This window comes from Chenopodium album, chromosome 9 (genome assembly GCF_948465745.1).
Source record: "Chenopodium album chromosome 9, dcCheAlbu1.1, whole genome shotgun sequence".
Taxonomy (NCBI): domain Eukaryota; kingdom Viridiplantae; phylum Streptophyta; class Magnoliopsida; order Caryophyllales; family Amaranthaceae; genus Chenopodium; species Chenopodium album.
The window spans coordinates 58,187,996-58,215,929 of record NC_137842.1 but is presented as its reverse complement, the minus strand read 5'-3'; the positions used below and the strand labels follow the sequence as shown (position 1 = coordinate 58,215,929).

Sequence of the window (27,934 nt, the reverse complement as noted above, 5' to 3'; positions counted from 1 at the left end):
ATTTTGTTACGCAAAATGAGATAATTACGTTATTTTTTTTTATAATTTTGAGCTCAATTCGGATCCTTAAGAGATAAATATCCCTTAAAACCTTAACCCGAAATTTTTTCAATATGTAAACCGATGAAAAAGTTAAATCAGGCTACAATTTACAATTTATACGAACTTGTGGACTGCAATTTGCAATTTTTTTAAATGACTGTATTTTTCAAAATACGAACTTTAAATGGGCTGCAATTTGCAAATTTTCCGAAACGTTTTGCTAAAAAAAAAAAAAAAAGTAGAGAACCTAGAGAGTAGATGGTCAAACCTGAATTTCTAATCGGAGTACATTTATACTTGCACTTGCCTGAAATTGAAAAAAAAAAAAAAAAACAAGTGCGATTATGTGAATGCTAAGTTGCTCTGAAAATATTATAATTTTTTCTTTCAAAAAGTTGATCTGCAACTAAATCTAAAATTAAGCTCAATTACCTCCATTTCTCTCTCTCCTCACTCTTTGAATCTTCATACTCACGACTTTCTTCAATCTCACCACCATACCACGGTGGAATTCACCAGAAATCACCCAAAAAACCGCTGCATTCGAATTCTCCAAACCCCATTTTTCTCGGATCTTCCATTTTCGATTCTTTGACCCTTTGATCTCAACTGGGGTTTTCCCCTAATTTCATTTCATCCCAATTTTTGGGAAGAGATTAAGAAGGAAGAAGATCAATCAACCCATCTTTGAATTGCGCAGCTGCCATTAATGGCGGGTGCTGCGGGTGGGTTTGTGACTCGGGCATTTGAGTCTATGCTCAAGGAATGTTCAGCCAAAAAGCTTACTTCACTTCAATCTGCAATTCAATCTTATCTGGGTTGGTGTTTTATTAGCTAAATTTTGATGGGTTTTGGTTGATTTTTGATTTTGTTGATGATATGAATGTTGGGTTTTGATGTGTTTGTAGATGTGATTAAAGAAGGGAATCAGCAAACCCATGTGGAGGAGAAGGCTCAATCAGTGCCAGCGCCAGCAGCGGCCGAAGCTCCGAAGAGGTTAGATCTATATTGGGATTCTTGTGTTATTGTTTGATCTTTTAAAAATTCAATTATATTGATGAATTGGAAAGCATGATTGTTGGCAAATCAAACTTCGTTTTTTGTAAATTGGTTGGATTTTCGACTTGTTGATTTGGATATTGCTGGCATTGGGGATGCTGTTCATGCTATAATTGTGATCATAGACTAAAGAAGCAATGTAGCTCACTAGTGGAACTTAATAGTTTTACTTCTAGCATTGAGCCATAACCTTGACTGAGAACAATGTGGTGAAAACTGTGGTCTCTTTGAACAATGTACTTAGTAGAGTGAGTAAAAAAAATTGTTATGCAAAATATTTTGAGGAAGCTATGTTGTAGTGAACTACTGGTCAGGTGATTCTTGTTGAACAAGCAAATGACATGAAATTTTGTCGGTGCGGAAATGACTAGGGATTTTCTAGTTAATGAAAAAATGACGCTCCCTTTACATAGAAGTAAATCCATTAGAGTATTTTTTTTTTTTTTTTTTTTGAATTGAGAAGTTAAAGTTGACTAATAATGGTACTTTCTATTGGTTTCTTGCACTTTATCTGATTATTGGTGTCAACCTACCACATCTTTAGCGTTTTTACCATGAAACCTATCCATGCTTTTCAAACACACAAAATTTGTTGTAGGTATTAGTTGATGCCATAAATAGAGAAAATGTCACAATGTCTCTTGGCACCCATCATTTTAGGGTCACTGCAAAGATTTGGACTTATGGTACCTTACTAACTGATTATTCTTATTTGATCAAGATTGTCATGAATAAATAAATGACTGAAATCTATAGTGTGAACCATCTTATGCTAATTAATATGAAAGGCTGTCTAAAACTCTAGACTGTTGAGTATAATATTGTTTCTTCATCATGGGCCGTGAAACTACTTTCTTTTTTGGTTCATTATTTCGTAATGGTGGATACTATATTCTTTCCAATTTTAATTTCTCCTAATATAAGGCTGGGGCCTTTGGGTGGAGAAGACACTTCGAACTAATTTGAGCCTGACAGGATGTAACTATTTGCCTTTTCTAGTATTGACCTTTTAGGAATATACTCGCTGCTGTATTCAGTCAGGTTAAGTGCTAATGTGCTATCTTTAATATTCTATTCCTATTGCACTGCTAATGTTTTTTTTTTTTTTTTTTTTTTTTATATATATATCTATTCATCTCCGTGCAGTGAACATGGTTCTGACGAAGGTGTTGACAATGAAAATGTGAAGCCTGATGAATCTCATGGACAAACTTCAGAGGGGGAACAACAAGCTGAGACATCAGCACGGATGAATATTTCAATTGCAACAGCCTTGTCCAATGCAGGGCAGACTTTAGAAGGAGCTGAAGCTGAGCTTGTTCTAAACCCACTTCGACTTGCGTTTGAGACAAAAAATATAAAAATTGTAGAATTGGCATTAGATTGTCTTCATGTATGTATCCTATTTTCGAATTTCACTTACTGAACCAACTTAATTGTTCCCATGGTTTTGGCTTCTGGATTAGCCTTTTGCTAAAACTTTTGTTGTACGTTTAAGTTTTTTTCATATAAAGTTTGATAACTCCTCTAAGTCTTTGTTAAAAGTCATTTACTAATGATTTTTATTTTGCCAATATCATTGCTTACGTAATTCATTTTGGAGCAGAAACTTATTGCCTATGACCATTTGGAGGGTGATCCTGGTATAGATGGTGGAAAAAATGCGCCTCTGTTTGCGGACATCCTAAACATAGTTTGCAGTTGCGTTGATAATTCATCCTTGGACAGGCATGTAATATTTGCAACATTTACATTTAGCCATTTAGGTATACTTGTTTTTCTAAAGTGAATACAATTTCTTAACTTGGTTTCTCTGTATTTACAGTACTGTTTTGCAAGTATTGAAAGTGCTCTTGACAGCTGTAGCATCTGCGAAGTTTAGAGGTATGAGTGTTTAGCTTGAATCTTGTATAGCAAGTTCTTTGTTTTTCTACTGGCTAAAACAATTAAATTACATTAGTTAGAGAAAAAAATGTACAGGGGTAAGAGTAGAAATCCCTACATGAGAAACAAAGAATTAATGCTTTAGAAATTTCCAGTTCAAATGTATGTCTTTCAATGAAAATGTGGGAAGATGCAGTTTGTGAAAACCTATATTGAAAAATCAACTCAGTCTCGAATATCACTCTAGAGAGCTTGATTAAGTTATAATCAGTAATCCAATATTTGATTCTGTATAGTGAGCACTCTTCAAAATACTTTAATTTCCCAAGGCTTAAGGGTAAGAGTTGAATATCATTGTTTAGACAGTGGCTTAGTGCAAGTTAGAAAATCTTTCACTTGCATTTTTGATTTTTCTTTTTCAGTATTGGGAGCTATAGGGGAGGAGAGTCAAAATGCAATGACCTTTATTCTCTCTCTCTTTAATGGTAAAAGTATTGTACTTCTTCCATTTCCTAAGTTCTACTCACTTTCTGTTTTCATCCATTTTCGACCCACTTTTACTTTATTCCTTTTATAACAACCTTTTATTCATTTTTTATTATATTAAACCCTACTTTGTGGAGCCCAATTTTCTTACTCTCCATCTCTCTCTTCTTTATAGCAAAAGTACCCTCATGCGTGGTCCCCACTTTCACTTGTCCTTGGTTTGCGTAACTACAGTAAATGAGTAGAACTAAGAAAAATGGAGGGAGTACAATAAAAGGTGAGGAATAGGTGTCAAATGTATCAATTTTATTCGGTTTGGCATTGGCATTTGTTCTTTGTTCACATTGATTTTTCTTGATGTATAAGTACTATGAACTAGCGTGATTACCTATGGAACTTTAAGGGGTTTAGTTTTATGTGTTTAATGTTTAGTATTATGTCTTGGTCATTTGGTGTCATTCCTCTACAACCTATGATGCTTGGTAAAACTATCCTATCTCTTTCTTGATGATCCATCCTAGTCTGCTAATATTTGCATCATATGCAGTGCATGGGGAATCATTGCTGGGAGTTATTAGAGTTTGTTACAATATTGCTCTGAACAGGTAATTTTATCACTTTGAAATATTGGTTTAAATTTTAATGTATTTAGGTAGTGATGAAGAAAAAGAGGAAATCACACACATGTAGCATTTTTATTTATTTTTTTGTTTTTATGGTTTAGCAAGAGAGACATTGAGGAGTAATAAATGAACCATCTGTACCAGCCTTCAATCCTTGGATGCTATGCCCATTGGCACTCTCTCTGGGTGGCAGATTGTTTTCATTGCATTAAATAGAGGCACACAAGGGAACACCCATGAACATGAGCCCTAAGCGAAGCTAATTACTTCATTCAAACCCCCACGAACTTGAAACTATAGAAAACTGCTGACCATGAAAAATCCTGTTGTTTCTCCCAAACCAAAGCATCCTCAGTCCTCAGAGTAGCAAAGGAAGGAGCCTGCCACAAACTTTAATGTCCTATCCACCATCTATATTTCATATACTTAATTTCTAAAGACATATAACATCATGTCAGTAAGTGGAGCAGCCTAATTAATGCCTAACAAACTCAAATCACTCAACAATCTCTTTCACAAAAACATCACCTGATGACAATGCATATTTTGATTCCCTGTCTCCTCACTAGAAAAAGCCTTGTTTGTTTCCCCAAACTAGCATATCAAACAAAATCTTTCATCCACTTTGGAACTTTGCCTTCATATAAAAGCTGTAGGAAAGATAAAAAAATTGTGAATATGGGCATTGAAGTGTTATCTTATGTGCAATGCCATAAATTTAGCTAGTGAAAATACTTGCCGGTCTTATCTCCCGGTGGAGTTTCAAACTACTGTTAAATTAGCTTCTGACCACTCAGCTGCTAGCCTACATATTATTTTGTTCACACTTAAGCTTTTATTTTAATTTGGAGATGACATGAAACTACTGTGATGGCAGCAAAAGCCCTGTTAATCAAGCGACGTCAAAGGCAATGTTGACCCAAATGATCAACATCATATTTCGTAGAATGGAGTCTGATTCGGTATGAAATATGATATTGATCTACTTTTGTTTGTTTATTCTTAAAGTGAATGCGGGAGCACAATAATTATGTTACTTTAAAAAAATTTCAGAGTATCAATAATGTCTCTAAGGAGATTCAAGATCGTAGCCCAACCTCTTCTGATACACATTCAGAAGATAAATCTACTAGTAGTTCACAAAAAAGTGGAGAAGCCTGCTCTGTGGATGACCAAAGTGAGAAAGAGATGACACTAGGAGATGCACTTTCTCAAAACCCAGTTAAAGACGAATCTATTGCGTCTGTAGAGGAACTCCAAAATCTTGCTGGTGGTGCTGATATAAAGGTGGTTACTGGAAAAATTATGACATATTTCACTTGTAGCTTATCTTAAATTATTATCTTGCTGTCCTCTCCTTTAGAGGACATATTGTACCATATACAGAGGGTCTGTTGTCCACACTTTCTGGATATTAACTGAAGTTGTATTGGTTTTATAGGGTTTAGAGGCTATGCTTGACAAGGCAGTGTATCTTGAAGATGGGAATAAGACAAAACAGTATGCAGCTCTGAGCTATTTTTCTGTTGAAGTTGTATTTGTTTAATTGCTAAGAATTATTTTGTGATTGTAACCTGATGCCATTCTTTTAATGCTAAAGTGGTATGGATCTCGAGAGCATGAGTATTGGGCATCGTGATGCCCTTTTGCTATTCCGCACCCTTTGCAAGGTTAGTATTTTACAAACTGTTTTGAATTCTGCATATTCCCAGGTTAGTCACTAATTTTATAACTGTCTTCAGATGGGTATGAAGGAAGACAATGATGAAATTGCTACAAAGACACGCATTTTATCCCTAGAGCTTCTGCAGGTTATTATCAATCTCCAGTTCTATGTTTTGTGATTCGCACCAATTAAAAGTAATGGTCTGGTTTTTGGATTGTTTTTTGGCTGGCTGTGTAATGTAAAAGTTAGTTGCATATAATAATTTGTATTACTGCATGAGTGGTTGTTATTGGATTTGAATCCATTGTCCTAAGGGGCATTGGAGGCATAAGTGGTGCTGTATATGAAGCATTGATTTCCTTGGATGCTTGTTCAATCCGATGCAGTGTTACCTGATTGTGGAAAGGATATGGGAACACCATTTGTTAACCTAGTTTCTCTATACTAGTTCAAAAGTGCACATTTTGTATTATACTTCACTCAGGGGACACTAGCGATTGTGGAAAAAATTTCTATATGAAAAGTTGAATTTGTTCTTTAGTGTATATTTTATTTTCCATCAATACAAAAGACCATGATGTTATGTTGTTTTATATGATAAACATCATTATATTTGCAATTATAGTTAGAGTTGACATTTTGCAGATTTTACATGGTAAGAACCTTGTGCTTGTGTTGGGAACTAGGCCTTGAATATTTTGACTAGGTCGTTAATGTAGTGAGAATTGAAATTCCCTTTCTCTTATTAATTATCAAGACAGGTACCCCAATATCAAGTGCGAAGAGGATGTATCTAGGAGAGTAAATTAGTTTTCATCAATCACTTATCACTTTTATTATTGAATAGGCAAAACAGCTGCAGAAAAGGTGTTTTCTAGAAATTAATGTTCCCATTGTCTAATTGTCTCCAAAGCTTTTCTTTGCAACTTTGCCCAACCCCTACCGATCAGACTCCAAGAGCTACAACTTACTAATTGTCTGCAACTATGTTTAATCTTCACAAGGGATATCACCTGGTCTTATTGCTTGAATTTAAGGAGGCTAAGTACACTAAAATCATCCTGATGTAGACCCTTCAGAAGATATGACCAAACCTCTTCAACAAAGATAGCTAACGATTGCTATAAATACAATAACCTACCACCACAACAAACCAAATGCTTTGGTGTGGTCTAGAGAGGTATTGGTGATTTGGTGTGCACAGGTTTGCTCCTATGGATAGGTGGAGAGACCATTTTTTAAAGATAAAGCCAACATACCAAACTTATCAATAAGATTTTCATTGTAGTCAGATGTATCCAAGGGTTTTGATGATTGTTCGATGTTCAGACATGGGTGCCTATGTTGGTTTTGGTACATGAAAAAGTATCAGTATACGTCAGGGATCAAATTTTAGACATGGAAGCGCCGTCCTAAATTTTGACATGGGTGGGAGGACACTACATTCTCGATACACATTCCTGGTTTAATACTACTTTTGCCTGTACGTTTCATGTACAAACATATCTGCACAATTCAGATTAATTAGTATGCTAATTCTTGTTAAAATTCTGAACTTAAGTACTTTTATAAGCTTATAACTCATGAATTTCTCTTCTTCCCCCTTTTAATTTTATTATAATTTTTTTTTTAATTTTTTTTTGTATTAATAAATTTCGTATTTTACAAGAATGTGGTTCAAGATAATTGAAGTGTCTGGTTGACTATTGAAGAGTTTTGGGGATACCCTACCCTAGTAGTTTTATCTTTTTGGATTATATTCTTCAATCTTGTTCTGTTAAAACCTATATATGTATTTGTGGATTCATACACATTATTCAGTTTTAAGTATTAATTTTGGTTGCAGGGATTACTGGAAGGTGTCAGCCATGCATTTACCAAAAACTTCCATTTCATTGATTCAGTGAAAGCATATCTTTCCTACACTTTGTTGCGGGCATGTGTCTCATCATCCCCTGTTATCTTCCAGGTTTATCTACATGCCTTTTTTCTAATCCTATGTTGATATTATGAGTTATCTCTTAGTCTCAGTTTACTTGCTCCATTTTGACCATAAAGCTCTCACAAAAATTGGTCAAATGAGCAAGTAAAGTGAGGCTAATGGTTGTATCACTGTTAAATCAAAATTAACGATTCTTTTGTTTGTTTGATAGCATGCAGCCGGAATATTTGCGGTATTATTGTTACGGTTTAGAGAGAGTCTTAAGGTACTATTATTGTTACTTCAGCTTAAAGTGTTCGTTTCCATGATTTTCAACCTGAATTCTTTGCTTTTCTCTTCCAGGGTGAGATAGGGATCTTCTTTCCCTTGTTAGTGCTAAGGTACTTGGATAATGCAGAATGTCCACCTAACCAGAGGTTAAGTGTACTTAGGTAAGGGCTTTATATGTGAAATTTGTTTGATATTTCATCTGTCATCCATGATATTGTTTTCTTATTGGCGCTGGCTCTCATTTCCATGGGTGTCTCACAAGGAAGAGTTTTGTAGGATGCTTGAAAAGGTGTGCAAGGATCCACAGATGCTTGTGGACATATATGTTAATTATGATTGTGACCTTGATGCACCAAACCTTTTTGAACGCATGGTATTAGCTTTGGTCTACTTTTTAGTTGGTAATTTTTTTTATTGCTCATTTGACATCATTCCTTCCTCCTGACTATTTTTTATTACTAAATTTAGGTCACAACTTTGTCAAAAATATCTCAAGGGACTCAAGCATCAGATCCAAATTCTGTTGCTGCTTCTCAAAATGCATCAGTCAAGGGCTCTTCACTGCAGGTGAATTAGTTTGTACTTGGTTAAGTTGGTTTTCCATCTAACCTTTGTAATGCCTTGTATTTTCTTACAAGGCATCATATTTGCCTTTTTAGATTCATTTGACATTTTCTTATATGCTCAACCTTTTTTTTTTTTGTCAAGTTATGCCATGCTGTCTATCTTCTTGGTTTTATTTATGTATCTTTTCTCTGCTATTGAGTATTTACTTTTCCGTTGTATAAAAAATTTGGAGCTATACCAATTGCTGATGAAAATAAAATGCTTTCCTTATGCTATTAATGTTGCAAATGATACTTAAGTTAAACATGATGACCAGGGAGCAGGGTGATTTGTTAAACGATTTGGGTAAACTTTATGATATCCGTGTCTGACCAGCCATTCTTTTTATGCTATCCCTGTCTGATCAGCCATTCATTTTATGCTATCCCTGTCTGATCAGCCATTCATTTTATGCTATCCCTGTCTGACCAGGCATAGCTTAGAATTGTTTCTCTACAAACAAGAAATAAGAATAACTTGGTGGGATTTGTGATTTTGAAAAGTCAGCCGTTTGCAACTCTTTTGAAATTTCGTTGCTCTACAACTATCAATCGAGGCAGTCTTTCGGACAGTTAATTACCATTTATACTGTTAAGAATATTTGGAATCCATATCTTGCACATGCTTTGTTACATAGAAGAACTTGATTATCTGCTGTGCCAACAAGTGTTTTGACATTCCTTTGTTTTTCGGAGTCTCATACCTTCAGGTTTACTTTCATTGCAGTGCCTTGTAAATGTAATTAAATCGTTGGTTGATTGGGAGAAGTTACTTAAAGAATCAGAAAAGCGAAATTCCCCTGATGATGAGATTTCTGGCAAAGATTCGGTCAGAATAGAAAATAAAGAGGACTTTTCTAGTGATATTGAGAAGGCAAAGGCTCATAAATCCACCGTGGAAGCAGCAATATCCCTGGTAAGATCTGAGAACTGGTTATCGGTCTGTAAGTTGCTGTCTAGAATCAGAATCTTAAACAAACTTTGGCTTATTTTTCACGTATGTTATGCATTAATATAGATCTTTGCAATAACTTACGAGGGCAAGAATATTTGTCAGTGAGCAGAATATGTGAAAAAGAAAACTGGTTAATGGGATTTATTAGTGATGTACTCCCTCCATCCCATTTCCCATTTTTCACGGGAATTAAGGGTATTAGAGGGAGTATGTAATATTCTTATACGAGATATTTTATGCAGGAAAGGTAAAAAAAGTAACACTTTGTTTGGATTGAAGGAAATGGAGGGAAAGGAAGGGAAGGGGAATGAACGGATGTATATAAGGAAGGGAATTGGAGGGATTAAACTGAAAGAAATTGATCCCTCCAACATTGGGGAGATTTGGAAGAAAAACTCATCATTCTTCCCTCCCCTCTCCACTCTTTCTCCTCCCTCTCTCTTTCTCTTCCCAATTATCTATCCAAACACACTGTAAATAGTGACATTTAATTATACTTTGGATGTATGGTATTTTGTATGGGAAAGTTAAAAATAAGTTGGCGTAGTATGGTAAATAGAAATATTAGAAACAGGCACAACATTTTGGAACCTAAAACAAGGTCTATATTATAATATTCATCATTAATGTCTGGCTTTTTATTTCTGCTGCTTCAGTTCAATAGGCAGCCCAGCAAGGGTGTGGAGTATCTAATATCTAACAAGCTGGTGGAGAATACACCTGTTTCTGTTGCAGAATTTTTGAAAAATACATCCAACTTAAACAAGGTAAAATAGTTAGCACTTTTGAACATATTGTGTGTGTAAGTGTGGAATTAAGAATGTTAATGATGCTCTCCATTTTGTAGGCTATGATTGGTGATTACTTAGGCCAACATGAGGAATTCCCTCTGTCTGTTATGCATGCTTACGTTGATTCCATGAATTTTTCGGGAATGCCTTTTGGTACTGCGATAAGAGAATTTCTTAATGGATTTAGACTTCCTGGAGAAGCTCAAAAGATTGACCGTATTATGGAAAAATTTGCTGAACGGTGGGTATTTGTTGCTGTATTTCTGTTTTGATTATCCCAAATTTGTGTTCACATGGTGTTTCTGGTGAATGCTAGCTATGATAGACTGGTTTTTTTTTTTTTTTTTTCCTAGCTGAATAAAATGAATCCCATCCAAACGACCTACTAGTTGACTTTTAGCTTTTCTTTCTGAATAATTCCCATATAATCATGTTTCAACTAATTTTTAGGCCTAAGCAATGTCTAGGTTACTTCACGAATATCATAATCAATTTTTTTACAGTTATTTTTTCATGTATCTATTTTATTTGAAAAGTTAACATTATAGCTTAGTGGTTAACAGTTTAGTGTTTAAAGTTGAAGACTTGAGGTTACAGGTTTAAATCTTGTGAAATCTATGTTTTAAGTTACATGAAATGAAAGACTTATGTAATGAGGAGAGTGCCACGTGGAATATGAGTTTGTTAGGAATGGTTTTTGATGTATAGTACAGATTTTGTGATCTCCCAAAATGCAGTTTCATGTTCATGATGTACCTTTACTTTGTTCTGGGGACTTAATCTTCTGCCTTAGGGTTAAAGCCTTACATACGCTAATTTATGGCCTTATTGTTTGGGTGCTGACCTGTAATGGCCTCTTAGCCTTCTAATTATCCATTCCTATAAGTGTTTACAAGGGCATGAAGATTATGTAGTAGTTAGTCATTGCATTGGTAATCAAAGTTGTTTTATATTTGCATAAGTTTTTTAACAAGTAATACTGTGTTGGCAGTCTAAGAGACAACTGATATGAAGTATTTCTGTTTTAAATATTTAATTTTATATGCAGCGCTTCTCATTTCATGCTTGACAATGCACTTTCAATTACTCACTTTGTTATTTAATAAATGCTCTGCTTTGACTTTCACAAAGTTTTAGTAGAAAAAGTTTCAATATGTTAAAAAAAAAAAAATCTGAAAAAATATTAGTGGGTTATTTTGGAGAGAGATAGAGATATATATAGAGAGAGAGAGAGAGAGAGAGAGAGGGGGGAGAGTGAGTGAAAAAGAGTTATTAAAATGAAATTGGAGGGAGGGGGGGTGAAAGAGTTATTAAAATTAAATTGGGGGGGGGGGGATATAGAGAGAGAGAGTGAGAGAGAGAGAGAGAGTGAAAAAGAGTAATTAAAATGAAGGGAAGGGGGACTATAAGACCAGTGTTGCTGTATGGTACAGAATGTTGGGCTTCTAAGAAAGAGCACATCAAAAAGATGGAGGTTATGGAAATGCGAATGTTAAGGTGGATGTGCGGGAACACTCTAAGTAGGGGTGTTCGCGGTGCGGTTTGGATCATAAACCGCACCAAACCGCAAAAGTTCGGTTTGTAATTTTTTCAAACCGCACCAAACCGCACTGCAAGATGCGGTTTGGTGCGGTGCGGTTTGCAGTTTAACCGTATTTTATTAAAATTGTAATTATTCTTTTTAAAACAAAATTTTTATTTTATATTATAATTATTAGTTGATAATTTAAATATTAAACTCTTTTTATTAACCTTTAATTAACTAATAGTAAAAAATTAGCTCATATATTTTAGTTCTTTTATATAATTTTAATGAAAATATAGTATAAAAATCGCAAACCGCATTAAAGTGCGGTTTGCGGTGCGGTTTGATCTCAATCATTTTGAAAACCGCACCAAACCGCAAACTGCGGTTTGATCATTTTAAAAAACCGCACCGCAATTTTCAAACCGCAAAATTGCGGTCTAAACCGCACTCTGTACAGCCCTAACTCTAAGAGATAGAATCAGAAACGAGGTTATTTGCAAGAAGGTACATGAACCAAATTTGATTATTTCATGTAATCATCGAATTTGATTATTCGCAAGAAGGTATTGTTCAGTGGACAAGCAATTAGGAATGTAGTAACATACTACCTCCGTTTCATGTTATTTGCAACAATTTGACATAAAGTGTGAGTGCAAAGTGTCTAATCTTTGCAAATAATATAAAACGGAGGTAGTATATAGAAATTTATACTTTGTCCCTTTTGTAGAAGAACCTTCTTTAATATCAAACCAATGCCATTCCAAGAGTCACAATAGGATTTGATTGGAAATTTTGTTAAGTGGACAAGCAATCAGGAATGTAGTAACATATATAGAAATTTACACTTTGTCCCTCTTGTAGAAGAACCTTATTCAAAATCTGCCATTCTAAGAGTCCATATTGCTTCCTTAATGTCCATTTTCTTGAATGTGTAACACATTTTAACAGTGAACCCTTTGATCTTCCTTCTTAAGTCTATCACTTCCTTTGGAAAGGTGAAAGTTTTTATTTTGGTGGAGGGATGTATTAAAATGTTTGCATGGGAGTGTCTAGCTTGTCAGTTGGTTTTATTTGGGGCTTTTCCCATTGCTGTATAGACTCATTGGATAACTGTAAATAGATGACAACATAAACTCTTTATATATATATATATTATTTTATCCATTCAAAAAGGTTATGATTTGGATGTAAATGGCCACTTTGTACAAATGTTGTGGCCAAGTGATGTCTTTTTTCTATTTGTGTCTACTGTGATATTTCCCTCTTGCTATCAGCCTTTATTCAATCTTTTGTAATGCCTTTCTGTATTGCTTGTGCTGGCTATTTAATCAATCTTTGAACTCTGTGCCTTACAGATATTGTGCAGACAATCCATCTTTATTTAAGAATGCGGATACAGCTTATGTTCTTGCCTATGCAGTCATTATGCTGAACACAGATGCTCATAATCCTGTGGTGCCAACCAAAATGTCAAAGGCTGATTTTGTGCGGATGAATACTATGACTGATGCAGAAGAGACTGCACCTCAGGAGCTCTTAGAAGAGATATATGATTCTATTGTAAAAGAAGAAATTAAAATGAAAGATGATCTGTCTAGCATTGGTAAGAATAGCAGACAGAAACCTGAAGCTGAAGATAGAGGGCGCCTGGTCAGCATCCTTAATTTGGCTCTTCCTAGGAGTTCTTCAACAGAATCAAAATCTGAGACTGCTGCTATAGTTAAGAAAACGCAAGCCATATTCAGAAGTAAGGCTGCAGAAAGGGGGGTTTTCCATACCTCACAAAGAATTGAACACATAAGGCCCATGGTTGAAGCTGTAGGATGGCCTTTACTTGCTGCATTTTCGGTTATAATGGAGGAAGGAGATAATAAGTCAAAGGTTCTGGCATGCATGGAGGGATTTAAGTCCGGAATTCACATTACTCATGTCTTAGGAATGAATACAATGCGTTATGCCTTCTTAACATCATTAGTCAGGTAACTTCTTGTGCCAAGCTATAATACTTACTATAAGATGTTAAACTTTTTCCTGATTGCATCACTGTCATTTGGCTATTAGACATCTCTTTCTTTGTTTCTTTCCTCGTGTTTGTGTGAATTTTCAACTTAAAGAACATGAACTACCGCAGTTGTTCACGTTTAGACAGGGTTCCCTTAATGTTGCCTTTGGATTTATTCTTAAATCTTGAAATCAGTCTGAGAATATTTAGAATGTTTCTCTTTAATGGTGGGGAGCCTGCTGTAGATGATGCTGCGAGTATTACCACTACAGCTTCCCCCGATAGACATGACACCCTCCATAATCAGACAGGGTAGATATTCGTCCTTTCAAATGGGCGGGTTTTTTTTTTTTTTTTTTTTTTTTTTTTTTTTTTTTTTTTTTTTTACCTTTCAGTTGTTTCTTCGTGATCTTGAATCAATTCTCTGAGAACAGTTTTCAGAATCCTGTATGAATCAGAATTATGGGTTTTCTGGGAGTTTTCAGAATCCTTTATGAATACAGATTATGGGTTTTCCAGGAATTATTTTTTTTCAGATGTTTTCTCGTGATTTTTGATATCATCTTGTGAGAGTCTCTTACATGACCATAACTTATCTTTCCTTTCAAAACATATAAAACTAGATAGCTGGAAGGTGGATATTGATATTTTAAATGCTGTTCATCTGAGAAACTTTATATCGTCAACACCGTTGCTTCTGATTGTTGGAAAACATATTGTATATGGAGGAAACTTTTACTCTGTTGATAGATGATGGACCTTTTAGATGTCATTTTGTTTAAATTATCTCTTTTTACTACCAGCTCAAAAGTGTATTTTGATTTTGTTTGGAATTTCTTCATAGCTTCTCAGTTTTGTATGGTTGATCTTTTCATACAGGTTCACATTCTTGCATGCACCTAAGGAAATGCGGAGCAAAAATGTTGAAGCTTTGCGGACTTTGCTAGCATTATGTGAGTCTGATACTGATTCTCTTGAGGACACATGGAATGCTGTTCTGGAATGCATTTCTAGACTAGAGTATATCACCTCAAATCCTGCTATAGCTGCAACTGTGATGCTTGGATCAAATCAAATATCTAGGGATGGACTTCTTCAATCTCTTAGGGAATTGGCAGGAAAACCTACGGAGCAAGTATTTTTGAACAGTGTTAGGTTGCCAAGTAGTGCGATAGTTGAATTTTTTACAGCCCTTTGTGGCGTATCTGCAGAAGAACTAAAACAAACACCAGCTCGCGTTTTTAGCTTACAGAAACTCGTTGAAATAAGCTATTACAACATGGCCCGCATACGTATGGTATTCTCTCTGCCCCCTATAGTATGCATGCTTGAGTGTTCTTATTTTTGTAGTGATATCATTGGTGGGCATTCCAAAGTGCTCTTTTGATTTTGAGTTATGATTAAACATCAGAACTTTATTAGATTAAGAGGATGTTCAAAAAGCTTATTTCATGAAGATGTATCTGATTGGGTGTGGGATTGATGTTTAAATTATTATTTCAGGTGTGGGCTAGAATATGGTCTGTCCTTGCCAATCACTTTATTTCTGCTGGAAGTCATCATGACGAGAAGGTGGCAATGTATGCTATTGATTCTCTAAGACAACTTGGTATGAAGTACTTAGAACGTGAGGAGCTCGCCAACTTTACATTCCAAAATGACATATTGAAGCCATTTGTTGTCCTTATGCGGAATAGTAGAAGTGAATCCACGAGAAGGCTCATTGTTGATTGTATTGTTCAGGTTGCCAAGTGAACTTTTCGATTGCTCTCTCCTGCATTTACTGTTTTGGCAGGTTTAAATTTGAGTATTCTTCTAATGTTTTATAATTTACATTATGACTGTATTTCACAGATGATAAAATCAAAGGTGGGAAGCATAAAGTCAGGTTGGCGAAGTGTCTTTATGATTTTTACTGCTGCTGCAGATGATGAATCAGAACCCATTGTTGAAAGTGCATTTGAAAATGTGGAGCAGGGTGAGCATTGCTGTTAACTTTTTTGTTTGTTTGTTTGTTTGTTTGTGTCTTCAATTGACTTATCAGATGTAATTGGATGTTATCTGACACTCATATGACTTTCAGTGATCTTAGAACATTTTGATCAAGTTGTTGGGGATTGCTTTATGGATTGTGTCCACTGTCTTATTGGGTTTGCCAACAATAAAACCTCCCATCGCATAAGTCTGAAGGCTATTGCACTATTGCGTATTTGTGAAGACCGACTTGCAGAGGTTTGACTTATATTACTCAACAACCAGCAATCATGCATTTTTTTAGTTTCTTTTCTGTGTATGGTCATCTGAGATTTAGCTTATCTGCTACTGGCCATCTTTCTTGGTAACTGCAGGTCTGCAGTCTGCAGTCTGCATTCTGCTGTCATCATTTGCTAGTGTTTCATTTCCTGATATAGATGAGAAAGAATTTTCATGTTTTTGCTTTCAATTACGAGAAACTATTAAATATCGTGTACGGGCTACCTATCCTGTCAATTTCAATGTGTAGGGGATTACATGCATTTACACTTAAATAGTACACATGTAAAATCTTAAGCATATAGGACGTCAGAACATATCTTCTTTTAACCTTATTCTTTCTATCCAACCCTCTGTTTTGGCATCATAGTTTTATAAAGAATTATAAGAATTAATTTCCTACAAAGTATACTCCACCTAAGAATTAATTTATCGTTATTTCAATGAAAGAAAAAGAAGTTCGTTATATTTGTAAATAAACTTACTAAATAAGAAAATGGCTTTCCACGTTTGTTAGATGTTTCTCCGTGTCACCGTTTCTGGATTTCTGATTCCGTTTCTATGCAACATTTTTTTTATGAGAGTTGCTTAAGCATTGCGCACAATCTGTTTTGACTAGTGATGTGGATTTTTCGGCTGTCTAACATTATTGTTTTCCTTCTCTGTCGATTGCTGTCAACAGCTCTAAATGTCCAGTATCACTTTATGCTATTGATCCATAGTTTTTGTAAATCCTATTACTCTTTGGTTCATTTTTTCTCACTGATTTTTTTTTTTTTATTTTTTTTTATTTATTTTTTATTTATTTTTTATGTAAAATGTCAATTTTGGAGCTCCATTAAAGTATTGGCTGGATTTTGTAAATTTGGTTGTCTCCATTCCTGTTCATCCATTTCAAGTAATTTTAAGTTTGGACTAGTTTGATCTTGTGGGGACATATCATTTCTCGTTTCCAAAGGATTTCAATAATAAGATGTGACAGTCTGCATTAGCGTAACTGTATTCTGAAGTGGTGTATCATGCATTATTCATTTATGTGATTATGTCTTACCTTACTTTAAGCTAATTGGACTGGTTGGTTTGTCATATGTAAGGGTCTTGTGCCTGGCGGTGCTCTAAAGCCTATTGATGTTAATGCGGATGAAAGTTTTGATGTGACTGAACATTACTGGTTCCCAATGCTGGCTGGCTTATCAGATCTTACTTCAGATCCAAGAGCTGAAGTCAGAAATTGCGCATTAGAAGTTCTTTTTGATCTATTGAATGAGAGGGGTAGCAAGTTCTCTCCATCTTTCTGGGAGAGTATTTTTCGCCGAGTCCTTTTTCCTATCTTTGATCATGTAAGGCATGCTGGAAAGGAGACTGCTTCTGATGATGAGTGGCTCCATGAAACCTGCATTCACTCACTCCAGCTGCTGTGTAACCTTTTCAACACTTTTTACAAGGTATGAATCGTCTTAGCTATTCTTTTATTTGTCTCATGATTTTTGTAAAAGCATGTATGGCATGGAAATGGAATAACCTGAATTAATGTGTTCCATCATTGACGCCAAGTGTGTTATTTTAATAGATTTTTTTTACTCTCTTAGAGTCTAAACATGTAAAAGTCATGAATCAATATTAAGGCTGTTCCGTTATGTGTGATTGAACTCTCGCAAGTTTTGTATTTGAATTTGATCATCATGATTCCCTTGAACAATACCCTGCTTGAATTAAGATTCATTTGTTAAAGATGAGATATTTTCTTTCTAACCTTAGTCTTATTAAAGACCTTTTTTATCCACTATCCTGCCTTTTTTTTCTTTCTATTTTATTTTTTATTTTTTTTTAGGAATATCTAACATATTAATGAATTTACTAACCTACCCTCCCCATTTACTCTCATCTTCATCTATCATCCTCCATAGTCAATCCCCACTATGTTTATTCTTCCTCTACCTTCCTAACTTTTATTTTTTGTCCTCCATTTCTCTTAATTTACAAAGTACTAAATTCCCCTGTTCCTCATATGATCAACACTGTCATGCATCCCAATTTACAAAACCCAACCCCTCCTCTTATACAGCCTTCTCCACCACAAAGCTCATAAATCTGCTTCATATCATTCACAATCTCATCTTGAGGTTGTAGGGGCTGCAGTTGCATACCATTTAGGTGTATCAAATACTTGCTGCATTATTCATTCCCCAGTCCCCGAATCAGTTCATCAAACAGCTAGCTAAGTATTTATTTATGAATAAACTAAAAGAATGATGCTCCTGCTTAGATCTTATGGAAAACTTGGACTTGTTCTTGGTTCATGAATACATGTAGTTTTTGGGTTTTGCTTTTTCTGTATAAATTCAGCCAAATTACACCATTCACGATGAGGATTGAATTGAGAACTTCTTGAAATATTGTCGAATCAAATAATAGTGGACCAAGTGAGCAATATAACTTGAAGCATAAAGTGAACATTAATTGAAGAGAAGAAAATTTGGGGATGACTCAAATTGGAACTGGAAGATGAGGAAAGAGAAAGGGGAGGATATAGAAGAGTTAAATCGGGTTGAATTGAGGAGATGATAGAAGATTGACTGTAGGAAGAAATCCACTAGCAGGGTGGTTTAGGTTGACTGGTGAGGTTAGATGGTGCTGTTGGGTGGGCTGGTGGGGCTAGGTGGTGGTGTTGTTTTTGGCTGGGATGGTGGTTGGAGATTTTAACTAGAAGGGTAGGTTAGTCATTTAAGTGTTTATTCTTAGAAAATTAGCCATCAAAGTATGGGTTAACCATAAAGAAGATAATTTGTGCAACTTAGTTATTTATTCAGTATCACAAGGTCACTTGAGAAAGTACCCAAAAAAGAATTTGCTTTACCAAATACAAATTACAATATCACAGGGCCACCATGTAGAATTTCCCAAAATTAATCCTTTCATACCTTAAATTATGTTTAATAGCGAATGATGTCCTGATTGTTTGCTGCTATGGACAAAAATAAAAGCAGTTCTAGATAAAGCTTTAGATGAAATACTGAGAATAACTGAATAAGCTAAAACTATTGTTAAGAATCTAAAGTAATACCTCAGTGTGTGTGTGTGTGTGTGTGCTGGCTGGACTTTCACAGAGGCTGGTCGCTGGAATGTTGCTTTTAGTTTATGTTTACACTTTTCTTTCTATTTCTTCTTCTAGAATGTTACTCACCATTTTGCACTTTCTCTAATCTTGTATGCTTACTATATGCTGATTAAATTAATTGGTAATCGAAAGCCTATTTCATAATGAAGTATATTAATTTTTCTATTATTTAGGAAGTATCTTTTATGCTGCCACCATTGCTTAGCTTACTGCTGGATTGCGCCAAGAAGACCGACCAATCAGTAGTATCTATAGCACTTGGTGCACTTGTACATCTCATTGAAGTTGGCGGACATCAGTTCAGTGATACTGATTGGGACACTTTATTAAAAAGCATAAGGTTTGTACCTGCTTTTCCCCGTGTGTGTGTTTCTTTCTTTATTTATTTATTTTTATTTTTTTGTGATTCAATTCAAGTTATGTCATTGCTTTCTTTGACCTGCAGAGATGCTTCATACACTACACAACCACTTGAACTGCTGAATGATTTAGGTTTCAAACAATCAAATACACCTAAACATCTGGGGGATTCGAAGACTGATGTAGGTGATGGGGTGTCTGTTAATTCCATTGGCCACGAGTCTGTGGATAGCAGACAGATGGATGGTGATAAAGGGGACACTAATGGTGCTATCTTGCATTCGGAAGTATCTGAAGGTCAATTTCCAATTCCATGTTGATAGCATTCATGGCAACTTGTTAATCACAATGGACTGTGAATTAAAGCTAAAAATTTATATTGTGCAGGATTACCATCACCGTCTCAGAAGTCCACTGATTCTGGGGATCAGCAGAGGAATCAGAGCTTTAGTCAAAGAATAATGGGCAATGTGATGGAAAATCGTTTTCTCAGAAGCTTCACTTCCAAGGCAAAATACGACGAAGTTGATGTTGCTGTGCAATCTCAAACAGAGGTAATCATGTAACTCAAATATCTGAGGAGAATTTGGATGTTTGTAAAAATCCTTAGATTGTAATTTCAGGGGTCCACATCGTAACAATAAAATTGCAATTGCAGTAACAACATGTTTTGACAAATTGGGAATAATTCTATTTCTTCACTGTTTGGAACATTTATTTCAGAGTATGCTCGAATACAGGATGTAGTACCTTTTTTTTAAAAAATATTTATAGTGGCAAAAATATAAGTTTAAAGGTATCTATATATCTGATGAAAGTATCAAATATCAAATGCATAATGTCGTTAGTGATCAGTTGAATCATGCTAAAACATAAATGTCTATGAGGAGGTTGTGGTGTGATTTAAACACGTTACTGAACAACTTTTGTGGAACATGTAGTTGAAAATCCTTTTCCACATGACCCCTGCATTCAAAAACGATCTTGATTTAATTCCTTGACTTCACTAGCTCACTTTATGTATTTTTTCCCAGTGTCCTAGAATTCTTGATTTAGTAAAGTTTTAATCCAGGCCAATTTCAAAAATAGGGGAAAAAAATTATTATTCCTTTGCTAAGAAGAGCCAGTCATGGTGACAAACCCGAATGAAAACGTTAGATCTGTAATTCAAGCACTTTGATACAGTTATGAGGCTTAAAAACATAGGACTTTTATATGGAATGTGGGTTCCAGTAGATTTATAATTTTTTATAAAACCTATGAGTCTATTTATAAAGGTTCCTTCAACAAGTTTGAGCTTTATAAATCTTTCTAATTTAAAATGGTTCCCTCATTAGATGCTTTGGTTTTATGCTGTTGTTTTTCAGCTAGATCACTCCCAATTACATTGCACATATATTGTTACCTGTTGGTTGACTGTATTCACATGATTATCTTACTATCAAGTTTCTTACTATTTCAATGTAAACTCATATTTTTGTTTTTGGTTTGAACCTGTTCAACATCAGTTGCCTGAAACAGTAGAGTTTGATACAAAGGAAGAAGCGGAAAGTCTATTGTTAACAACGATTAGGGGTAAATGCATCACCCAGTTGTTGCTTCTCGGTGCAATAGATAGTATTCAGGTATGAAGCTTGTTCCTTTGATATACTTAAAGCTAACTGTTACTGCTCATTTATTATACATGTGCAATCTTTTATAATTATTCCTTGTAGATAAAAGAAGAGGTCTTGTTGGCTGTTGGAAAGAATAATTCACGATTAGATGATTTCAAAAGCACTATAACTTATGTTTGAAAGGCACACCTAGGCTCTTAAGCTTAAGCTGCTGCAGCCCCTGGGCTAGGCATATTTGATGAGGCACTCAAAAAGGCACAATTGCTGCATTAATATTTAACCATTTTTTAGAGACATAATTTTAATTCAAAAAATTGAACACTTTGATGTAGTGCACGCCTCATGCTTGCAGTATTCTTGTAGGTTCTAGGACCCTATCGCCTTAGTGTTCCTTGAGCCGTTCAAACCTTGCTATATTGGGCAGATTATGATTATCCAAGGAGTTCTGCCTTACCTACCGCGTTGCTCTTCCTCTAATGCGGGAGCTGTGTAATGATGTGTTGAATTATGAGATTAAGGCTATGCTAAAATCATGCTATCTTTTTTCAAAGATTTATATCTAGCGCAATCATTTTCTGAGTGATAGTTAAGCTCTTAGGAAGCTGTACATACACTGTTAATTGGAGAAACAATGTGTTTCTGCATTTACATTAACCCTGTTGAAAGCTAATTGTTTTTAAAGCATTTTTGAGAATTGTAAATTCATTATATGTTGACTATTATTATTTAGGGTGAAAATTTGTTGTACAGTTTAAATTAGGGCCGAAACCAAAATAATTGGGTTTTTTTTTTCAATTGATATTTAAACTGAATCAGGACTACAAAATTAACCAAACCAAATTAGGGCTACAAAACAGTCGAATCCAATTGGTAATTCTATGTGCTTATCCAGGTCCAACTTGACATTTTAAAGCTGATCAATACTTAAATAAACAAAAAATAGAATTTTGCTTAATGAAACTAAAAAAGAGCAGTTCAACCACGATTACAATATCAGTCATTGATAGTAAGTAATTACTAAGGCCAGCTGATTAGTGATTACACCATAAAATGAAAATGAATTTTTTACATATGTGACTTTTTTCTGTCATAGATTTTAAAATAAATTTATACAGATTAAAATGAATGAACAATGTATTGCATATGCAATTTTTTTTCTCCAAATCTAATGATTTACTTAATGAGATGAAGGAGGATACATGAGTGAGGGAGGGTGTGAGATAGGGAGATGAGAAATAATAAGAATGAGAGAGGTTGAATATATCTGCGTATGGGGGATGGTTTATGAAAGTTGTTGAGACACTGTTTTCTAAGAAGACTGAGGAATAAGTAAAATGACTCTTGGGAGAGAAGGGGTGTCTTTAGGGTTAATAGTAATTTTCTTCATACAGGCTGTGGGGGGCCCAATTTCAGTATTTTTGAAAAAACTGTAAAGATAGTTCTTATAAAAGTTTGGTTAATTTGGTTATAGATTGGATTCGTACACATTAGATTTGATCTAATCAGAAAATTCTATTTTCAAATTATAATAATAGAAAATTAAACAAGAATTGAGTCTAAATCAATCCGAATTGAATAAATTCAATCTGAATTACATTGATTTGGATTGGATAAGATTTTATTGGATTTAGATTTTTATCTGAAATATCTTTACCCCTGGCTTTTATGCTGCAATTAGTGTGTTTGAAACATCTTGTCCGATATGCATTGTTCATTTTCCATACAGTTAGTGCTATATTAGTCTACAAACTCAGCTTTATTTTTGATTTTTTGTGCAGAAAAATTTTTGGCCCAAGTTAAAAGCCCAGCAGAAGGTCACCATCATGGAAATTTTGCTATCAATATTGGATTTTGCTGCTTCATATAATTCATATCCTAACCTTCGATTGCGCATGCGCCATATTCCTGTGGAAAGGTAGCTTCTTCTTGATTCAAGCTCTAAGATGAATTTTAGTTGCTTTATTTTCTCATAATGAAGAGACTATAAAAAAGACTGTATTAAAGAATTATATACAATAGTACCTTTAATTAAGGAGAGCGTATAAACTAGTGTGGGACTAAGGTAATAATATATTAGTAGTACGCTATTGTATAACTGAAGATAGGACAATTAATTTGAAAAAATATAATTGAAGATAGGGGTAGTCTTAGCTTTTGAATATTAGTGGGCTGACAGAGCTGGTAAATAATAATTTCTTCCTGAATTAATTTAATTCATTTTGACGTAGATAATTATTTCATAATATAGCCATGTTGTCTAACTAAATTATCAAATTCAGGATTCTACATCATTGCTATAATATAATGTCGTTAGTTAATAATCATGATCATTCATATATTTGAAGAAGTGATTCTTTAACACTGCATGTATCAAGCTACTTTAATTTCTCCCTCCCCTCTTTTATGTTTAACTCTATTTCCATCTTTGTCCTTTCTTTTGTGTTCTACTTTGCTTGATTTTTGTAGGTCTACTCATCTTACCCTCATTTTGTAAATAATGATAGTATTGATGATTGATTTTTTTTTCTTTCTTTTTTTTTTTTTAATACTTATATAGTCGTATATGAAACTAATTAGTGAACACTAATACAATTGATTTTATCATTTCAATTTGTCATTGTTAGATTGGATCGTTGGATTGTACAATAGCAAAATTGTTTAAGAACCTTATCTTTCACAGTATTTTATTGGTAGGATCATCAAAATCCTACAAGTATTCTGCTTAGAATAGGGATCGATCATGTATTTTGGGATCATAGATTTGTAAGATATGAGATCCTAATAATGATTCTTACAATGATGCTCCCACTACTATCAATAAAAGGGATTATTTTGCTTGATGATATATAATACAAGCAAGTTCATTTGCTTCTTATCTTCAACCATCAAATTTTTTCAACCTAGATTCTTACAAGGTAGCTTAGTCCCAAATCGATATATAACAAGGTGCTATAAAAGATGAGTTACAAATTTAGAATCTGATTAAATAAGAGGTTTCACAATGTTTCCTAGCCATAAGTTGGGCCTGGGGTTGTGTGGAACTTGAGTCTTTTACACAACCTGCATATAATGCAAACTTTTACCTTGAGCTGACGTATTTTTTAAAAGTGGGCTGGGCTTCATGAATTTACATCAAAGCTGCTTTTAAAATTCAACTTTTCCGAGCTCAAAAAATTTATGCTTGCCGGGTTTTGGGCTCATGCTGAGCTAGGCTAAATCTTATCAAGCTCAATATGAGCCGCCTACCTGTTCTTGGGCTTGACTTGAAGGTTTATCGCCTCTTGTGTAACCAGTTTTTGCCTTCAATTCCTTGATACTCTGCAGACTCCTTTGCAGTCTTGAATCTGTGTACACTAAAGAAAATGATGATCTGAACATCACTTTTATTTTTTAATCCTGCAGTCGAAAATCCTTAGTATGGAAAACAATTTTTTCTAACTAGATTCAATTTCATTAAGTCTAGTGGCTCCCCTCTTTCATGTGCTGCTCTACAGTGCACATTGGCAATCTTACTTTTGTACTATCTCCATTTGCTAAAAGATTACTATCAGTATGATGCAGTGCTTGTATTTCCCTCTACGTGATTTTATAAAATAATTTTCTTTGTAAAAAAGCTGTATGATTTGGAAATGATTAATTGGTGTGTTCAACTTACATGCAAGACTATACTTCTTTTTTTTCCAAATTGCTCTGCTAAGAATTTTTCCGTGTAAACTGTTCAAAGTCTATAAACAATATTGTAATGGAAAATACCGCTCCAGGTTATGGAAATCTATAGTTCCTAACTTATGCAATAGTGTGATGCAATTTACTCGTGACATAACTCTTACTTTATGTTTGCCAATTCAAATTTTACAGTGCTGTATAATTAGTTAAGCAATGTGTGTGTTGCCTCTACTTCTCTATCACATAACTTTGGAGAAACATAAGGATCCAGTGGCTTTCATCTCCGATTCTTATTGAATTGTTGCTTACTTTTGCCATTGCCTTCCCATGACCTGAGAAAAACGCTTGGTAGTTGATAGCTGATTCTTTCTCGTAATTGCTGCATTCAAATTATCTTTTCTTGAATGATAAGGACATTTAGTAACACACGTTGAATCTTGCAGGCCTCCATTGAACCTTCTACGCCAGGAATTGGCAAGCACCTGTATTTACATGGACATATTACATAAAACCACCTCAGAACTTGATACTACCGCAGAGAACAATCTCGGAACAAATGACGTTCAGGTTTCAAATGTGTCCCCAACTGAGAGTGACCTAAATACAAGGGCCTATTCTTCTGCAGATGAGAATCTTGGCCGGGTAGCAGAAGAGAAACTGGTATCATTTTGTGGACATATGCTGAAAGAGGCGTCTGATTTTCAGTCTGCTGTTGGAGAGACTACTGATGTGGAAATTCATCGGGTATTGGAGTTGCGTTCTCCTGTAATTGTGAGGGTAAGTGCATCACTTATAATTTTATATGGTTATGCTTCCAGCCTTCTTGAATCATAAGCAGTTGCCACTGAATCAAAAATCTTAACCAAATGACCGTTAGATTCAAATTCCTGTTTAATTGCTTGTTGTTCATGTGTGAAGTGCAAAATATTTGATTGTACTCAATGACTTACAAGCAATTAACATTTGGATAAACAGTTTTTTTATTACTATTTTGAGCTTTTGTTAAGAATTACAGTAACTGCTATTAAAGAGAAGAACCTCAGCATTCCTGAGTCTTTTCCCAATTACCAACTTCATTTTTAGGTGTACTTGATCTGAGCGTGAAGATCCTGTCAATTTTTGAATTTCTGTAATTTTTAATCCATGTAAAGAATGAAATTATGCACTGTTTTTTAGTAGCTATTGTTAGTTCTAAAGTAAAAAAAAATAAAAAAATAAATTACAATGATCTCCAAAAAATTTAAATCTAATCCAAAGTAATTACCTTGTTAATTTTATTATGCTCAAACTGAGAGTTCTCTGTCTTCAACTTGCAGGTCATCAAAGGCATGTCCTCTATGAATAGTCATGTATTCAGAAAACACCTCAGAGAGTTCTACCCATTGCTTACCAAGCTTGTGTGTTGTGATCAGGTAGATCATCTTACTTGGTATTGGATTCTTTGTAAATCAATCCTTGTGTATTTTTTACAGTATTAATTAAGCTGCAAGCACCAAGTACTTTGCTACTGATGTTTACTGGAAACAATCTAATGATAAAAAAAATGGATCCAGTTTACTGCTTTTTTACGAAGGGGTGCATCACAGTATAAAAAATATATACAACCTGGTTTTAAACCACTATCAGGGTGCTGCTCTCTGGGATAGTAATTAGAATATTAGATACATAAGAATCTTATGGTTTGCATGTAGGGCTTTGTGACCTGAACAACTTATTTCTAGTTAGGATGTTGGCTGTTTATTTTTAAAGTAGGCTCCTTGTTTTGGTAGGTGGGGAAAAATGTAGTACCTCACAAGGTACCCTAAGTCGAGGTTTGGCCAGTGAGTGCATAACTGTAGTATGTGGAGTCCATATCTGCCTCCACTGCCACCTTTCTTTAAGATTACTCCCAGAGTCCCTGACAATCCTAGCTCCTCTTTATGGTACCAACATGTCTATCATATAAATCCCCTAACCGGTTTCACTTCCTTTGCACCAATTTTTGTGGCCATAATATGACTTTTTTTCTGTTTTGGCGAATGCTTAATTTGGTAGTTCTGATGCACTAACTTGTAAGAGTTGTAACTCCCATAAAACTCCAATAATTCACAATCAAAATCCAAGACACTTATCACTTTCACATACTAGAAGATTGAGAGAAGCTTTGTAGTGCGAAAAACTGAGCAATAGTTTTGTGTAAAAGGTAAAAGGTGTGCTTCATTTGGTTTACATTGATCAAGTGGCGCTCAGAATTATGAGATAGCATGTAAAAGTTACGCATCATAGAGGTCATTGCAGTCCAGCTAATGTTGCTTAACTTTGAAGTCTTTTTACATGGTGAAAATTCTGACCATTGAGCTTGTTTCAGATGGATGTTCGAGGGGCACTCGGTGAACTTTTCAAGAAGCAACTTAGCACTCTATTACCACAATGATTTATGCTTGCCGATCCTTAAAGCTGCTCAGATTGGATGCGAACTTCTGTCACCATTGCAGCACTTGTGTATCAAATTTTTTCATATGCTCCATACACAGCCATCCATACATTTTTGGATGATGACATTTTTGCCTATTGTTATTTGTGCATTCCCTCGGCTTTTGATACAGTTTAACAAAACTCGAGTTACTCTGTCCACTTGTGGACATTTTCCCTTAATGCTCCATAGACTAGGATAAGTTAAGGTTGGCTGTTATGTATAGTTGTAATTGTAAAATGCTGGGGTATTAATTACAGTAGATAATTTGTGTCAAAATTTGTATTACATAGTAGTGTATTAATAGGGTTTAACTGCGCTTTACCATTGTATGGGACAACCTCAAATGTGAAAGTTAATAGTCCATTTCGATATCTACTTTACCCTGTCCAAACAAAATTGAAGGTTAGGTAATTCTTTCACGTTCCCTTTAGCATTCTCTTTCTCTGTCTGTGGAAGTTGCTTTTGGTATCCAGATACTGTATTCAAATACAGTATGTAGAAATTAATGCATATATAATTCTAGTATTTAAAAACAGTATCTAAAGTCCAAAAACCAAATTAATTTAATAATCTACCTAACGTAGTTTGCAACTGAAAAACACAATAATCTTTT

The 27,934-nt window shown here is 34.7% G+C and overlaps 1 protein-coding gene across 1 annotated transcript; it reads left to right on the top strand.

Moving 5' to 3' along the window:
- The first annotated feature begins 396 nt into the window (after positions 1-396).
- Positions 397-27,697, top strand: LOC145558614 (brefeldin A-inhibited guanine nucleotide-exchange protein 5-like). The gene is made up of 33 exons (XM_081619905.1): positions 397-860; positions 951-1,038; positions 2,248-2,494; positions 2,708-2,829; positions 2,927-2,985; positions 4,019-4,076; positions 4,972-5,056; positions 5,148-5,381; positions 5,536-5,594; positions 5,695-5,764; positions 5,837-5,905; positions 7,607-7,729; positions 7,914-7,967; positions 8,045-8,133; positions 8,249-8,345; positions 8,441-8,539; positions 9,305-9,493; positions 10,189-10,299; positions 10,380-10,564; positions 13,207-13,830; positions 14,733-15,150; positions 15,357-15,596; positions 15,708-15,831; positions 15,937-16,085; positions 17,201-17,551; positions 19,398-19,564; positions 19,670-19,881; positions 19,972-20,138; positions 21,093-21,209; positions 22,979-23,115; positions 25,310-25,643; positions 26,183-26,278; positions 27,214-27,697. Exons 1-33 carry the CDS (start codon positions 752-754, stop codon positions 27,277-27,279), a joined length of 5,349 nt encoding a protein of 1,782 aa, XP_081476031.1. The 5' UTR covers positions 397-751; the 3' UTR covers positions 27,280-27,697.
- The last annotated feature ends 237 nt before the right edge of the window (positions 27,698-27,934 follow it).

Excerpts from the sequence above, each read along its gene's own strand:
- LOC145558614 (XM_081619905.1), top strand. The coding sequence starts at position 752 with ATGGCGGGTGCTGCGGGTGGGTTTGTGACTCGGGCATTTGAGTCTATG. Across the intron at positions 15,597-15,707 it reads TTGTTGATTGTATTGTTCAG|ATGATAAAATCAAAGGTGGG; the intron begins GTTGCCAAGTGA and ends TGTATTTCACAG. Across the intron at positions 16,086-17,200 it reads GTGAAGACCGACTTGCAGAG|GGTCTTGTGCCTGGCGGTGC; the intron begins GTTTGACTTATA and ends GTCATATGTAAG.